Source organism: Caretta caretta, chromosome 8 (genome assembly GCF_965140235.1).
Source record: "Caretta caretta isolate rCarCar2 chromosome 8, rCarCar1.hap1, whole genome shotgun sequence".
Classification (NCBI taxonomy): domain Eukaryota; kingdom Metazoa; phylum Chordata; order Testudines; family Cheloniidae; genus Caretta; species Caretta caretta.
Genome location: NC_134213.1, coordinates 109,149,823 through 109,166,478, shown reverse-complemented (window position 1 = coordinate 109,166,478; position 16,656 = coordinate 109,149,823). Strand labels below are relative to the sequence as shown.

Sequence of the window (16,656 nt, the reverse complement as noted above, 5' to 3'; positions counted from 1 at the left end):
TCTGTCCATGCGGGATCTGGGGCAGCTCCTCAGGGTTGTGGGGGGCGGGTCAGTGAGCCCAGCATGGGCACGCAGTGGTGGTGGGCGCCGAAAGCCTGGGATAAAGGGAGCAGCCCCATTTCCTCTGTGGTAGGCAGTCATGGGTTTGTGAGGGGGTGCATGTGGGGCATGGGAGGGTTGGGGGGTACAGGTGGGGGAATTACAGGCAGGGCAGGGGGCAGTGTGGGGTAGGGGGGTTGCGGGTAGGGCAGGGAGGTATGTGGGGGGAATTGCAGACAGGGTGGGGTAGGGGGGTCGTCTGAGCAGCGGCAGGTGCTGGACCTTGCCAGAGCTCAGTGACTCCCCAGTAGTTCTGGGTGGGGCTGTGGAAGAAGGTGTGTCTAGTGTAGCCCCTTTGTTCCCCCCAGGGCTTGCGCTCCTCCTTAGACACAGCCTCCTGCCGCAGCGCAGACTCTGCCCGCCCTGTGGGCCAGGTGGACAGACACATCCAGCTCACGGTGCATGGTGTCGCCCCAGCAGGTGAGTCATGACCTCCAGGGAGGGGAGGGGAGGCACAGGATCGATCACCCCCTACCCTGGGCAGTGGTGTGGGAGTGGCAGGGTTGGGCTGGGGTGCGCCCTGGGCAGTGGGAGTGGGGGTGGGCTGGGGGTAGGATCGCCCCCGGGGCAGTGGGCTGGGGGGCAAGATCGCCCCGGGGCAGTGGTGGGGGGTGGGCTGGGGGGCAAGGTTCTCTGCCCTGGCTGTTTTCTGAGCAATGCCCCAGGTGCTGGGGCTTGGACTCAGCAGCTCAGTGTGGCATGGGGCATGTCTCGGTGCAGGGGGAACAGTTTCTCCCTTGGCTGGGCCCTGTTCTCCCCTTGCCCCCTAGCTGTCCTGGGCATTGATGCCAGATGGCCCCAGGGTCAAACCCCACATGCCATGTGCGGCCCAGACAGTGCCATGCCTCCCCTGGTTGGTGCCAGGGCTGCTCCACCGATGGGAGCAGCTTGCTCTGGCACGTGGCCTCTCGGGGTTTGCTGTGACAGGCGGGTGCCCTGCTTGAGGGGTGGGGCAGGACCTCCGGTGGTGGTGCCCCGATGAGAATGTTGTCCTGGGGGCTGCTCTCACCTCTGCTTCTCCCCAGGGCCCGAGATCACAGACGAGCTGGTGAAGGTTCTGCGCAGGCGTCTGGATGAAGCCACTTTGGACATCATCACTGTCATGCTGGTGCGGAACTGCAAGCTGACCCCAGCCGACGTGGAGGTAACGCTTCCCCAGGGCCTGCAGCCAGCTGCCCTGTGCAGTACAGAACCCGGAACCAGATCCATAACCCTGCTAGAGACCAGGAGCCCCCAGTCCAGCTGCGCCTCTGCTGTCCCCCACCCCTGGGCCAGTCTCCCTGCCTCTGCAGGGAACAGCTGAAAATCAGCATCCACTGCCTTAGGCTGTCTCCATGGCCAGGGTGTCAGGCGCTGGGGTGGCACAGGCCCCCTGTCAGGTGTCTGAGTGCAGACCCCCTATTTCAGGCCATCTCTGGAACAGGGTGCCCATGAACACCCCTTGTACATCTGCTGGGTCCTCAGGGGTTCTGTGTGCAGCAGCGCTCGGAGGGGCCTGTCTGACGCTGCCTTTCCCAGGAGTGCTGTGCCCAGGGATTAGCAGGTTTCCTCTTCACAGTTCATCCAGCCCCCGGGCTCTCCGCCCACAGAAGTCCTCCAGTTCACTCTGCCCTCTGCCTCTCTGCCCTGGCTCCATGCCGTGGCCTGTTACCTGCGCCAGAACCTGCTCATCTTCCTGCACACCCCCAAGTACACAGACAGCAACGTTGAGCACCACTTCAAGGTGAGGGGCTGGGGCCCTGCGTGCGGCCATGTTCCCACAGTGGGCTGGGGGGTGGTATGAGTGCAGGGCTCAGACTGGGTAGGTGCCACCTGCTGCAGAGGGTGCAGTCTGTGGCTGCCTGGCTGCGCTTATGGGCAGTGGTGGAGTGGTCCAGGCTGACCCTCCGCTCTGGAGCCTGAGAAGAGTGAAATGCCACCCAAAGAGAAGAGCCCTCCGGGAGCAGTGGGTGCAGGCAGCACTGCCTGGTGCTGGTTCCTTACCCTGCAGTCACCCCCCACTTCCCTACTGCACTGCACTGGGCATTGTCCCCACGCACAGGCTGATGCCCCACAGAGCTAGCGCTCTGCACAGCAAAGCGCAGCCAAGGGCCGACATGGGTGGGGAGGGGGTTGAGGCCCTGGGGTGAGGGGGGGTATGACCTAGAGGACAAGGAGGGTGGGGAGTAGGAGGGGCCCAGCTGCAGCACTCATCTGTGTTTAGCTAAGCTGATGGTCCTGTTCCTGGCAGTCACCATGGAGACACCCCTGCCACGTCTGTCTCTTTCCATTCTGACAATGCCCCGTGGCTCTGTCTCCTGGCCCCACTGAGCCAGCACTTCTGGCCAGCCATGCCACACCTACAGAATGAGCAGGGCTGCTGTGCCAGCCTCCATGTGGGTGCTGAGCCTTCCCCTGGGTCTGCTGGGCTCCAGCTTCCTGGGTGTGCTGCCATGTGTGTCCAAGGGCTTCATGCCTTTAAGGAAGGCTCAGACTCCGGAACCCAGCCTCTAGCCCCACCCACTCCACAGCAAAGCGTGAAGGTGGGGCTGGCCGGTGGTGGAGAGTTCAGCGCCCGCTGACCCCCAGCAGTGTGCTGCTTGGCTGGCAGGCTGTCTGCTCCCCTCTCCTCCAGCTGTGGGGCCTGGCAGGTTGACAGCCATCTTAGGCAGCTCAGTGTCCCAGGCAGCCTTTCTGGACTTGTGGCTGAGGGGGTGATGCCACTAGCAAGCAAGGCAGGTTGCTATGCACCGGCCCAGGGCCCATTGAGTCCCAGAGGCTGGTAGATGATGAGGGCCGAGCACGGAGGGCAGGGCTGAAGCAGATGCCATGTGGGGTGGGCTCAGGGTTAGCAAGGGACCTGCTCATGTGGCTGGAGGCAGAGCGCTTACAGTGGGTGAAGCCACGCTGGGTTGGCATGCGCCCGTCCCTGGGGACAAGGCTCTGCTCTCCTGCTGATGTGGCTGGGTCCACCTCCCATCGCTCAGCGGGGTGCTTACCCTGGCACGCCCTTCACTCCGCTCCGTCTCTGCTCCCCAGCACTACGTCCAGCAGAGTGGCAGTCCCGACCTAGATCTCTACCTGTACAACAAGCCCGGTGGCCAAGGCACTGGCGGCAAAGGTACTGGGGCGCTGGGCTCTCCAGCATCGGGTGAGGGGCTGAGCAGCAGGGAGCTGCTTTCTCGTGCTGAGCGTCCCACAGGGAAAGGAAGGCAGCACGTGCCCTGTGCGCAGAGTGTGGATTTGGTGCCGTGGGGATCATCTGTTCCCTGGGGAGTCCCCCCAGGGAAAAGCCCCGCCGTGGCCGTTGGGCCCAGCACAGCTTGGAGAGGGTCCCCTGCCCCATTCCTTCCGTTGGAGCGGTGTTGCTGCAGTGCAGCTCTGGGGCTGGCTGGAGGCTCCTTGGACATGGCCGAGCTCCTGCGGCGCTGTTCCCTGAGGGCCCCAGTGCGCCCTGGTCACTGTTCAGCCAGCTCTGGGGTGAGACGCAGCTGGGTTCCAACAGGTAGGAGGGTGTGGTAACCCTCAGGGTTCAGGGTCCTGGGTGGGGAAGGGCAGGTCCGCTGGGTGCAGGCGCCTGGCAATGGAGTCCCTTGAGCACCGTAGGCACCTGCTCCTGAGGATTTGTTATGGGTGCAGTGCCCTGCCCATTCTTGTGGGCTGTTGGAGGAGAGCTTGCTCGTCCTGTGCTTGGAGCTGGTCCCTTGTGCCCCTCCTGTGCTGGGTGGTGGTGTCCCTTCTGTGTCTGACTGTGGTGAGGCTGGTGTGGCCCGCGGTGCCCTCTGAATGCTCTTCTGTTGTGTAGGAACCATGTCGGACCTTGTGCAGCACCTGTTTCCGCTCTCCCACTTTCAAGGTAGCACCTGTGGTTCGTGTTGCACTGAACCTCTTCCCCTCCCCCCACCTGGCCCCTCTTTGGTTCCTGCCATGGACTGGTTGGGTTGTATTGTGGCTTCAGCACTGGCTCGTTGTGTGGCTGTCTGTGACTCCAGGCTCCCTTTTCCCAGCGGCCTGTGGGGTCAGTGAGCAGGAGGCTGCTGCTGCCTGGGGCCATGACCCTCAAATCCCCTGGAGAGAGTGTTCTGCTCCTGGCTCCCCCCGCCCCCTAGCTCAGCCCAGGGAGCTCCAGGGCTCTGTACAATGGGAACATGTCTCCTGCCACCAGGGCATGCTGCAGGCAGTGCCCACAGGGTACAGGCTCCCTCCATGGCTGCGTCCATAAAGCTGTGTGGGGTCACCCTGCACCCCAAGACCCAGGTGGCTGCATTGGGGGTTTATAGTGGCCAGCACCCCTGGTGTGATGGGGCTGGATGGAGGGGATCCGGTGCGATGGGGCTGGGTGGTTGCTGCAGTCTGGCCCGCACTTCCAGTGGAAACGGGGACAAAGGAGGGGACAAAGCCCTAATCTCCATCAGTGTGGGTCTGGGTGGGAATCCTGGCAGGAAGTGGGAGGACCATGATCTCGGTTGCTGCCCGTCTAGGCTGTGCCCGAGAGTGGGAGAGTAGGTTTGCAGTTTCAGCTGGGCCTTAAACACCATCACACCAGCAATGGTTAAGGCTATGATTTTCTTATGGAAGTCATGGAGTCCCTGACTTCACGAGACCTCCATGACTTCAGCCTGCAGCAGCTGGGAACCTCAGGGTCCTCCCGCGGCATGAGGCAGCAGGGGAACCCCGAAGCTCCCATCTGCTGTGGGTGGCAGTGGGCAGCTCTGAGCTGCTGCAGGCATCAGGCCCAGCCATAGTGGGGCCCCCGCAGCTCCCAGCCACCATGCCCAGCGTGGGGACCCCGCAGCTGAGCTCCCCTCTGCTCTCATAATGGGACTGGCAGCGTTGGCATCTGGAGGAGGAGCGAGCCCCCTGCAGGTGCAACAGTGGGTCTGCTCTGGTGGACACCAGCCTGTTCCCCTGCTCTAGAGCATTGTGCCTGGATCCTGGCTGGCCTCTCGTGCTGGGGCAGCCCATGGGAACCAGCCATCTGTCTGGGGCAGGCACTCACAGAGCAGGCCTGGGGAGTCAGGCAGGTCAAAAAGCCGCACTGCTAGCCCTGCCCCAGGGAGGGGGTAGCAGCCCTCCTGCTGCAGGCAGACAGGGACCAGCCCTGGCTACTGTGTCCCATTCAGGTGTGCGTGCGTTCGGGGGATGGAAGGTTCAGGAGTCCCAAGGAGGACTCGTGAGCTGGAAAGCCTGCCTGGTCAGGAGAGACTAAAGGAGCTCAGTGTGTTGGCAAGAGAGAGAGAAGGGGTGATTGGAGCGTGTCTGAGTACCTACCTGTGGGGCGGAGCCTCGTGTTTGGCTAGCAGAGGGCTCTTCAGGCTGGCAGACTGAGGCCGAACGGGATCTGGGGCGGGATGCTGAACTAGGCAATTCAGACTATAAACAAATTAAACTTTGGATGTAATTAGCCATTGCTCTAGCTCAGACCGAAGTTCTAGGCTGGATCCAAGAATCCCAGGAGAGATTGTCTCTGGCCTGCTACGTGCCTGGTCAAACTGGATGATGATCATAGTCCTCAATGAACGTCTCTCAGCACCCACCTTGCTGGGAATCTGCCACCGACACTTCAGGGCATGTCCTGGGAGAAGGGCAGGCTGCAGGGAACCTATCTGAGCGCTCTGCTGCCATCCCAGACTGCAGAGCTCTGACATGTGGGCGCCAGGAAAAGGCACCACCTCAGCACCTCTCTGGGCTGCCAAGGTGGGCACTGCGCTCTGGAGTGTGTGTAGCAGGGGGCATCACTTGCTTCTCTTCACCTTCCTTTGCGCCCCCTCCCCGCAGGGGAAGTGGCCCAGCACCGTCTGAGGTGCGGCACTAAGATAAAAACCTGCCGTTCTGCTGACTCCTGCTCTGCTGGAAGCTTCCCTCCACCCCCTGGAAAAGGAGTCGCTGCTTCCGGTGCTGAGTCGGGGCAGGCCACGGCCACCTGCTGCCCTCCCTGTGTGATGGGCAGCCCTGGTGACCCACTCTCCCAGCTGGGTTGCTGGCACCCTGAGAATGACTTACTGCCCTCTGCAGGGGAGGGGGTTACCCTCCCGTGAGATGGATTGGGGCAGGGCCTTGGCGGTCCCTGTGATGGCCACTGTTGCTGGCATGTAACTGACACACACTGCGCGTGGGTCCTGCGCGTGGGTCCTGCGCGCGTTCGTGTGCCAGCCGCTGTGCAGTGACTTGCCTGTCTCCGTGCCCTTAAGTGTCGGTTCCTGGGCTGCCTTGCGCATACTGCCCCTAGGAGGGATCTCGCCCTTACCCCGCCAGCTTCCCCGCACCCCCTCCCAGTTGCCAGGGCCCTCCTGGTGGCCCATGGGGAGCCAGCTCTCTCTCCAGAGACACAGCAGTGCGGGGACCCCACACAGGACAATGTGCAGTGGACATGTTGCTCTTAGCCTCCTTTCCTGCACAGGCCTTTCCTGCATGGGCTGCTGTCTGCAAAATCAGCGTGGTGCTGCCGTTCTGTGGCTGTTCGGAGAGCTGCACTAAGAAGCACAGTGTGTGGCTGGGTAGGGCTAGCAGGGGTTGGGTGGCTGAGTTATGGTCCCAGGGCTGGGCTGTGTCACCTGCTCCTGCCACTGCTGCTGCCTCCCTTCCTCTCCTGCTGGTGCCCCATGCCCCGATGGAGATTGCGGACCCCTGGGGACAAGGCCTCTGGCTGTGTGTGGCACAGTGGGGCCAGTCGAGGGTCTGGCTCCTGCCATACAAATAACTAACTGCTTTATGCCCTGCACCCAGATCCCCTCACTCTGTCTGCCCCTGCAGGGTGAGTCCCTGAGGGGGTAAAAACCCCAGTGCAGGCCTGGAGCCTTCCCCAGCATCACCACCAGGAGCTACAGGTCCTGCACCACTGTGCTGGCCCAGAGGGGGCTACTGAAGAGTGTTGGCTGCTGGCCTGGAGAGGAGCAAGGACACCAGAGCCCTGTCCCGGAAGTGGGGAGGGCATGTTCTAGCTAGGGTGCTGCGGGGACATCCATGGGGGGCGGGGGAGGGCAGCATTCTGGGGGGTGGGGGATCCAGGGCAGCATAGCTAGATTCCTGGCACCAAAGCAACAATACAAACGCAGCATGATGAGTACAGGACCCCCACGCACCTTCCTCCAGACATCATGTGGGCATCTGCAACCCATCCCCTCTGCTCCCCCGGCCAGGGACCATGGGCCCAGAGTCCCTGTGGGCTGGGGGTGTCCAGTGCAGGGCGGACACACAGTGACTCGGGCTGTCCTCTCCTGCAGGAATTGCGTGCATTGCTCTGTCATTCGTGGATGAGCGTGGCAGCCCCCTCTCACTGGCGCGCTGGGAACGGTCTAGTCCCCTGGAGCTGCCCCCGTCTCCACCTGGCACAGACCTGCTGCAGGACTCAGACTTTGAGAGCCTCACTGCAGTCAGCAGGCACCATGCTGAGCCCGGCACCCTCCAACCAGGTGCATGTTCTGTACTGAAGCCAGTCCCAGCCGCTGAGCAGCTACCTTGACCCTATGCCCGGGCAGGAGCTTCAGCCTGACGGGCGAGCTCTGGGCACCATAGACAGAGTGGGCTCAGGGCTCTGGGGGGGGGGCCCTCCAACCGTGTCCCCAGGATGGCTCGCTGGAGCTGGGGAGGGCCTGTTGTGCCCAGGGGAGAGGGCATCATGTGGCTGTAGGTGTCTCTGAGCCTTGTGGGGGATCATCCCTCTGCAGGGGCCGTGCAGCTCTGGTGACTACCCTCTTCCTGCAGCTGCCTGCACCCTGGTGCGCTTGGATGTCTGGGAGAAAGGGAACATCAGCCCCCTGCAGCTGTCGGAGAAGCTGCGCAGCGCCGTGCGCCACGCCCTGTGCGACGCGGTCATGGAGTTCCGAGTGCTGCCGGCCCCACTCTGCATGGAGGCTGCCTGCCCGCTGGAGGAGCAAAGCGGTGGCGGTAAGCTGCAGGGTCTCTTCTGGGTCTTCTTGCCATGAGCATCTGTGGGGCCAGGACCCTCAGCCAGCTGTGTCCTGGAGCCAGGGAGACCTGGTTCCGTGGGGAGGCTGCTCTGGCTGAGCGCTCCCCACCGTGCTGCTCCAGTGCTGGGTTCACAGCCTCTGCCCAGGTTCTGATGTGTACTCTGTCTGCAGGAGGCCTCAGGAGGACCATGTCGGAGACCAAGGGGCTGGCTCTTCCTGCGGGCACTGCTGGTGCTGGTAGAGTGCCCCCGCCCCCTCTGCACTTCGCCTCAGCCCCCAGCTCTGGCTCTGGCGAGCCAGTCACGCCCACAAACAAGATGGGACGCCGGAGCTTCTGGGACATGCTGGTACACTCAGAAGGACGTGGGCTGTAGCAGGGTGCTCAGACTGAGCCCGGCCCCCGGGGCTGGGGTCACAGCGGGGCCTGGGAGGGGAGGAGCCAGCTGTGCTGGGGACAGGCCTATAGCTGGGAGCCAGCTGGGGTGGGCGGGCAAGGGGAGGTCAGAGCTTTGCTTCTCTCCACTCTTCACCCCCTCTCGTGCCCCGCCCCCCAGAGTAAGGCCGACTCCTCGGAGCTGGGCAGCCCCAAAACCACTGATGACATCGTGCTGGAGCGGCCAGAGGAGAGTCGCACCCGCCGCCGCCACAAGACAGAGAGCGTCAAGCAGCACCTGAGCCAGGAGCGTGCTTCTGCCACGGCCGAGCTGGAGCAGGCCCAGAGGCAAGTGCCCCCCGCGCGGCCAGCCAGCTGTACCCACAGCAGCCCGGGAAGGCGCACGGTGTGGTGCTGCGATGGCCACAGCAGGCCTCACGCTGTGTCTGGCTGCCCTTGCTGCTGTGTGCATGGCAGGACTCTGAGCAAGAGGGGCTTTGGCCCACTGGGCCCGAGGCTTGTGGTGACCCACACAGGGCATTGCGTGTGGACAGGGAGGGACGGAGAGTGGCCAGACATCACATGTGCCCAGGGGGGACACCACCATCCACTCATCCCTCTAGCTTCTGCTTTGCACTGCCCCTTATGTCTGTCTCTGGCCTCGGCTGCATAACCAGTGCCCTGCCCCCACAGGCGCCAAGTCTGCCAGCTCGAGGAAGGGGAGGTGGGCACCATGCACCCGCTCTTCAGTCAGACCTGCCGGCAGTGGATGGCATTCATGAGTCGGCTGGGTATGTACTACGGGCCCATCTCCCCTGCCTTGCAGGATGGGGCTGGAATGGGGATCTTCTCCCCAGAGCTTTGTCTGTGGGACCCCGTGTAACCATTCCTTCCTCTGGCCCATGCTGACCCCCAGCCTGTGCCTCTAGCCCAGCTTGTAAGTGCTGTTTGTTTCCTTAAAGGCACCATGTGCCCGGGGTGTAGCTTCAGCAGTAACCCGGCCTCTGACAGATGGGCCTGCACTGGCCAGCCAGTGTCCAGTGTTGCACATGCCCGCACAGAGGCCAAGGCTTGTGGTCTGGCACATGGAAGCCTGGGAGACCTGGTCATACTCCCCAGCCCATCAGGAGGGTTCGATGTGGGAGCGTCTGCTAGGCGTCTGCAGCCAGCGGGCTCCCGCCAGAGGAGACAGGCCAGAGCCCAGCCCCACGCAGTGCGCTTTAGAGTCGGGCGCTGTCCAGCTCTGCAGAGGAGCTCTGGTGCCTTCGGAATACCAGCCTGAGACCCTTGCGGCTCCTCCCAGTCCGTGCTCTGCCAAGCGTGTCCCCACTAGGGTGAGCACTCTGAGAACCCGGCAGGAGGCCAGCTCCCTCTGCTCCCAGCAGGCCGCTTTTGTGACTGGGTGTGTGTGTGGCTCATGCCGCTTCTCCTGTGCGGGGCAGGGTGTCCTTCGGTGCAGCAGTGCTCGGTGGAGATCGTCTCCCGCTTCCTGCTCTCCTCCATCCTGGAGGAGGTGGTGAGCCTGGTCACGGCCCTGGCGAGCGACACCGCTGTCAAGGTGTTCCAGCAGCACTGGTGAGTGTCTTGCTGGGGGGATCGGCTGTGGGGTTGGGAGAAGGGCCCAGGGAGTCGGCTGCCCTGAGCTCAGCTGGGAGGTAGGGTGGGGGGTTGCTGCCACGCTCCCTGTTGCAGCTGGCAGGGATTGGGTGGGGTGGCTCCTGGCGGCCAATGCTCTGTGTGGTGCTCTCCTCTGCAGCTGCCCTCGGGGCGCCACCTTCCTTCCATATAACCCCAGTCAGCGCTCCAGTCCTCGGCCCGCGGCCGTCCGACGTTTCATCCTGCTGGGACGCAACTTCCCCCAGTGGCGCTACAGCACGGAGCAGGGTGAGCGGGGCCGGGGGCAGGCATCCTGTGGGTCTGGGGAGCCGCCCGGGGGCCCCAGCAAGCCGTGTTGGGAGAGGGCAGGCGCCCAGGTGGAAACTTCCCATGCCCAGCTCTGGACCCACAAGGCATTTGTTCTCAGACTCTCTCGTGGCCCCTGTCGGGCTTGTTTCACCCCAGCTGGGACTCAGGCTTGGGCCTGTAGGCCAAGCTGCCAGGCTTGCCCTACCCCAAGTCCCCCTCTCCCAGTCCGCCTGTGTCCTAGCGAACACCCCACACGGCACATCCTCCAGGAGGAGCCATTGCTCTGAGACGCCCCAGCAATGCGTGCGGCGCAGGCTGCGCCGTGCACCCCTCAGGCCGCACCGGGTGGCTGCTCCACCCAGAGCAATGTGCGGTGGCTGAGCAGAGGGTAACTCTCCTGGGCCAGGGCCCGCCGGGAGTTTTAACCTATCTCTGCTTTGCCGGAATCTCGCAGCGCAGTGAGCGGGGGGCTTTTTTCCTGCAGGTGGCGCGCCGTATGGACAAGGGAAGGCCAGGCCCTACAGGGGCTGCAGGGAGGGACAAGCTGGCGCCCCTGGGGAACACACTGTGCTGTCCCCAGACATGCTGCTCCTTCATCAGAGCGGGTAGCTGGCTTGGACAATGCCCACCCTGGCTGGCTTCCTGCAGGGGTTCTGCCCTTAGTCTCCCGCCCCCTTGGGCAACACTTATTGCCCATGTGGGGCAAAGGGAGGGGAGTGAGGTCCCAGCGAAACAGGCTCAGAGCTGGTGCTCAGGAGAATGTGGAGAGCAACAAGAGGAACTCCTCCAGCATCAGCTCTATCAAAACTTCATCCTCTGCTGAGGAGAATCACGGGGGGCTGCTGCTCGGTGAGTGGGTGGGTGTATGTGTACCCAGGGTCCGGTCCTTCCCATTAAAATTCAGGCCTGGTCTCTGGGTGGCTGCAGAGCTCTGGGGCTCTGACTGTACCAGCACCCAGGGGTGAGGCTGCCAACACTGGTGTTCAGCGCGTGCACTCTGCAGGAAAGCTCTTTGGGAAGGGTTTGATCCTCCCATCCTGTGCTCAAGACCCTGATGGAGCCAGGGCAGACGAGACCTGATGTTCCTGACTAGAAACCGCCTCTGCTTCCCAAGAAGGGCCATGCCGAGTGTCCGTACGGTGGCCTGAGCAGGTTTTGCCATCAGCTCCCCTCTGCCCTTTGGGTGGGCTCCAAGCACAGGCTGGGCACTTTTTGCAGCTGGGCACCTTCACACTTGCAGGGCACTCTTCCAAGCCACGCCCACAAAATAAGCGCCACCCACCATGAGTGCCCACCAGCATGATGCTGCTCGTGGCAGATGTCCCACACAGGAATGCGCAGCGCCCGAAGCTGCCCTGCGTTCCCCATGGTGGGCTGTGTATGTGCCCCTGGGCCTGGCACCTTGGCTGGGGAAAAATAAAACGTCTTCCCAGCGCCATCCACTCATGGCTCCAGAACGTGGCCACCTGCAGTAAATTGCACAGGTCTGTGACCCTCCCGGATTCTCGCATGGGGGGATGAAATAGTGAGCACAGCTGATGTCTCAGCAATCATCCAGGCAGAGGCGCTGAGCCCGCCGGGGTGCACGGGGCAGTCCCTTCACCCCTTTCTGCAGCAGCTGCGCAGGCGTCCCTGCGTTGAGGTTTTCCTACCAGCTGAGAGTGGCCAGTGAGAGCAGCTTGGGAGATGTGGCGCTGCATGGTACCGGCCTGACCTGAGCCCTGCTCCTGTCTTGCCTGAGCTCTCCGCCTTAGCCCTGCCTGGAGTCGGGGATGTGCCCCTGGGCCCATCTTTGGCTGGGGGTGCTCCCGTTCGCCAGCGCTGTCATGGTCCCTTCCGGCCCGTGTCCTGACTAGGCCCCAGAGCAGGTAGCGCTGGTCGAGCTGGGGCCTGCGCAGGCTTGGGGAGCTGACGTTGTCTTCGCCTGCAGTGAGACGCAGCAGGAGCAGGTGTCAGGAGGTTAAAATGTGAGTCTCTCGCTGGAGTGATGAGCCAGCGCTTGGGCCACTGCTACCCCAGTCCTTGTGCCACCCAGTGGAAGGGCAGCTGCAGGCTGCCTCCGGGCCTCTGCGCTGGAGTGGAAGCGGGCGGCTGTGCAAGTGCTCCTGCCACGGCAGGGAACGCTGCACATGCTGCTGATTAGGGCTAATCTGACCAGGTTCAGCCACGGGGCTGTCCCGCCCCTAGGGGCTGCAGACACAGGAGACCTGCAGCCAGCAGAGGGGCTGGGCTCTGTGCTGCTGTGGTTTCAAGTGTGTCCGTGTGGCTCTAACACTAGTGCCCTGAGCACTTGTCCTCCCGGGAGAGGCAGGGATCTGGGGGTGACTGTTGCCTAGGAAGTGGGGAAGCCAGGAGTAGCTGCTTCCCAGTGCTCTACAGACTGAGACTCTGGTGCAGCATGGCCTGGGTCACCCCAGCATGGCGGGTAGGGCCAGCTCCCTTTCCCTGTGATGTCAGCACAGAGAGGGGGCGTGGCCCGAGAGAAGGGTATGGCTAGGATGCCCTTAGCTCAGGACTGGATGGCAGGAGGGGGCCTTGGCTCCACCCTAGACCTGGCATGGCAGCATCACAGGGGCCCTCCGTTGAGACAGGGCTGGGGAGCACAAGGGGAGTGCTCCCTACAGCTTGGTGGCCCTCAATGTTTGGTCCTTCCCTACATACCCACTGAAATGCACCCACCTCTGGGGGCGGGAATTGGTATCAGACATGGACACAGAACACTGCAGCCCAGCGTGGGTCTGGGGCAACTTTGCCAAGTCGCTCTGGGATCTTCAGTGCTGAGGGTGGGGGGTGGGCTCTTGCCGCTGCACGGCCAGCCTGCCCGGAGCAAATATTGGCATGCGTGGTTGGGGATTAGTCTGGAACTTACGGTGTAGCCCTCCTGGCCAGCTGGGTCTTGGCAGGCTCCAGCACTGATACGCTCCAGCTGGTTCCCAGCTAGTTGCTGTCCTGGGCCTCCTTCCCGAGGACAGGGGGTCTGTGGCGCCCAGGTTCCTGCCAACGCCTCCCTGCAAGGTGCGGGCAGTGAGCAGCAGGAAGGCACATTGTGGTTCTCTCTGGTCTCTTTCAGCCCACAAGGGGCTCCAGCACTTCGAGGCCATGGAGCTGAGCTTGGCGGAGAAGGGCTCCAACTCCAGCCCCTCGCTGGCCCCGCGACAGAGATTCCTTCTCCTGGAGATCCTCGACAAGAAGGTGGGCACAAATCCAGCCTGGCCCGGAGCCCGTCCGAGCGGGGGCCGTGGGTGAGGACAGCCTGGCCTGGCTCCTCACGGGGCCCTGCATAACAGTGAGGTGGGGCGGAGCAGGCAGCCGTGCCAGGGCAGTGCTGTGCAGCTGCCTCTCTGTCTGCTCTTGCACGGCAAACCCAGTGGTCTCCCTGCGGCCTGGCACTGCCACGCTCTCCGACCGGGCATGCTGATGACAGCTGTTGGTCCCAAAGCCTTGGTGGCTCCCAAAGGCCCATGGCCAGCCTGTGCTCCCAGGTGCTTTGCTGTCAGCATCTCTGGGCCCTCGTGCTGCAGAGCAGGTGTGAACACCAGGACACGTCACCGTGGTGATCGGCTGGGCGCTGAGTTGGTGCTGTGGCCTCCCAGCTGTGCCCCCCACCCCACGTCCTGTAGTGGAAGCCAGCTGGTGGTGCAGCAGGGACCCACCAAGCAGCAGCAGCCCACGGGCTCCTGGGTCACAGCGGCCTGGCCGGGGCTCAGCTGGTGCGGGCCCTCCCCCAGCAGAGCTCTCACCATCTCCCTTCCCGCCTAGCTGATGCTCTACACCTACAACTGGTCCCCGGACCTGGGCAGCTCCTTGAACAGCTCGCTCACCCGCCTGCTGCAGTGGCAGAACGCCCGCTCCCACGTCGTGCATTGCCTCCTCAGTCAGAAACTGGGGCTTTTCCATCACTACTGCTACCTGGACACACCCTGGCATGAGGACAGCAAGCAGGTAATGGCACTGCCAGCCCTGTAAGGCTTTCCTGCCGTAGCTCCCACCTGGGCCACTCACCGGGCACCACGAGTGTGGTTCGGCAATTCTAACCCAGAGCCTGTCCGCAAACCCCAGGACACACTGGCTCCCAACAGCCTCGGTCACTACTTGTCAGGTGACCCCAACCCACTCCCAGTCCCAAATTCCCCCTCAGAAATGTGTGTGGTATTCTGGGCAGTCCAGATATCGTTCAGTCTGTTGTTCCTGTAAGGGAACAACGTGCAGCAGCTTGCCACCTCAATGCAGCTACCCACACAGCTCACAGCATGGGAGTAATTTTGATTAAAGAATAAAACCAGTTTCTTTAACAGCAGAAGCTAGGATTTGAAGTCAGTACCAGTTACAAGAGAAATAAAGATAAAACACATTCTAAACTTAAACTAGCCTTAGTTTTTTCAATATCTTCATAAATGATCTGGAGGATGGTGTGGATTGCACTCTCAGCAAATTTGCGGATGATACTAAACTGGGAGGAGTGGTAGATACGCTGGAGGGCAGGGATAGGATACAGAGGGACCTAGACAAATTGGAGGATTGGGCCAAAAGAAATCTGATGAGGTTCAATAAGGATAAGTGCAGGGTCCTGCACTTAGGACGGAAGAACCCAATGCACAGCTACAGACTAGGGACCGAATGGCTAGGCAGCAGTTCTGCGGAAAAGGACCTAGGGATGACAGTGGACGAGAAGCTGGACAGGAGTCAGCAGTGTGCCCTTGTTGCCAAGAAGGCCAATGGCATTTTGGGATGTATAAGTAGGGGCATTGCCAGCAGATCGAGGGATGTGATCGTCCCCCTCTATTCGACATTGGTGAGGCCTCATCTGGAGTACTGTGTCCAGTTTTGGGCCCCACACTACAAGAAGGATGTGGATAAATTGGAGAAAGTCCAGCGAAGGGCAACAAAAATGATTAGGGGTCTGGAACACATGACTTATGAGGAGAGGCTGAGGGAGCTGGGATTGTTTAGCCTGCAGAAGAGAAGAATGAGGGGGGATTTGATAGCTGCTTTCAACTACCTGAGAGGTGGTTCCAGAGAGGATGGTTCTAGACTGTTCTCAGTGGTAGAAGATGACAGGACAAGGAGTAATGGTCTCAAGTTGCAGTGGGGGAGGTTTAGGTTGGATATTAGGAAAAAGTTTTTTACTGGGAGGGTGGTGAAACACTGGAATGCGTTACCTAGGGAGGTGGTAGAATCTCCTTCCTTAGAAGTTTTTAAGGTCAGGCTTGACAAAGCCCTGACTGGGATGATTTAATTGGGGATTGGTCCTGCTTTGAGCAGGGGGTTGGACTAGATGACCTCCTGAGGTCCCTTCCAACCCTGATATTCTATGATTCTAGTTCAAGGTGAAATTCTTACCACAGGTTTTCAGTAGCAATGCTGACCAAGTTTCTGGTCAGGCTCTGCTCCTAAGGTCTGCGGCTCTTTCTGCTCTCTTGTGAAAAGAGAGAGAGAACTTGGGGTGGTTTTGCCCCTCACCTTTATAGGTCAGTCCCCCGTTGAAGTGCATTTTCCGGAGCGTGACCCCTAGATAAAGATCTTTCTGGCTCAGAGAAAGGAGACATAGAGTCTGGTGGGAAAGAGGTTTCATGCTGTTGTTTGCTAAGATGCAGAATCTGTTTGTCTAGGAACGGGATCAGGAACAAAGAATGGCTGCTTGAGAGGTGATGGCTAAGGTTACGTTTTAGTCACTGGTATTTTTAGTAAAAGTCATGGTCAGGTTACTGGCAGTAAACAAAAATTCACAGCCTGTGACCTGTCCATGACTTGTACTAATATACCCATGACTAAATCTTGGGAGCTCAGGGCGGGGATCCCTGCTGCTGCTGTGGGACGTTGGCGGGGCTGGCAGCCTTCCTGGCTGGCTCTGTGCGGCTCTCTGGAAGTGGCGACATGCTCCTTGGCTCCTATGCGGAGGCGCCGCCAGGGGTCTCTGCGCACTAGCTTTGCGGCTCCCATTAGCCGGAAACTGTGGCCAGTGGCAGCTGCAGGAGCAGCACCTGCAAGCGCAGGCAGCGCATGGAGCCACCTGGCCTCGCCTCAGCTCCGAGTGGCTGCGGGAGGGCCCCATCACCGCTTCCGGGAAGCCCCCCGAGGTAAGCGCCAGCCAGAGCCCTCACCCCTCCCATGCCCCAACCTCCTGCCCCAGCCCTGAGCCCCCTCCCACACCCAAACTCCTGCCCATCCCGAGACTGCCCCAGCAGCGGCCAGTACGGCTGACCCAGGGGCTGCCAGAGCTGCTCCCGGATCAGCTGTACTGACCGCTGCAGGGGTCCCGGGAAGTCATGGATTCTGTGACTTCCATGACAAACTCGCAGCTTTAGTGGTGGCCCATCAGCTTTGTTGACACCTGGCTAGAGGTGTAAAATTGTCCGTTGTGTTTGAGAAACCAGTTTACCCGTTCTTCAG

General features: G+C 61.6%; 1 protein-coding gene across 12 annotated transcripts in view; it reads left to right on the top strand.

Annotated features, from left to right (window-relative positions):
- SZT2 (SZT2 subunit of KICSTOR complex) overlaps positions 1 to 16,656 on the top strand; it is a 71,035-nt gene that overhangs the window by 42,963 nt on the left and 11,416 nt on the right. For 8 of the 12 annotated variants that reach the window (XM_048862528.2, XM_075131920.1, XM_075131923.1 and 5 more), the window contains 14 exons: positions 408 to 519; positions 1,125 to 1,243; positions 1,658 to 1,822; positions 3,118 to 3,199; positions 3,884 to 3,934; positions 7,302 to 7,490; positions 7,783 to 7,965; positions 8,160 to 8,335; positions 8,543 to 8,709; positions 9,055 to 9,152; positions 9,804 to 9,936; positions 10,118 to 10,245; positions 13,337 to 13,458; positions 14,026 to 14,208. In XM_048862528.2, the coding sequence (XP_048718485.2) occupies positions 408 to 519; positions 1,125 to 1,243; positions 1,658 to 1,822; positions 3,118 to 3,199; positions 3,884 to 3,934; positions 7,302 to 7,490; positions 7,783 to 7,965; positions 8,160 to 8,335; positions 8,543 to 8,709; positions 9,055 to 9,152; positions 9,804 to 9,936; positions 10,118 to 10,245; positions 13,337 to 13,458; positions 14,026 to 14,208 (1,908 nt within the window). The remainder of the gene's footprint in view (positions 1 to 407; positions 520 to 1,124; positions 1,244 to 1,657; positions 1,823 to 3,117; positions 3,200 to 3,883; positions 3,935 to 7,301; positions 7,491 to 7,782; positions 7,966 to 8,159; positions 8,336 to 8,542; positions 8,710 to 9,054; positions 9,153 to 9,803; positions 9,937 to 10,117; positions 10,246 to 13,336; positions 13,459 to 14,025; positions 14,209 to 16,656) is intronic. The other 4 variants (XM_048862533.2, XM_075131924.1, XM_075131922.1 and 1 more) reach the window with 2 other exon arrangements.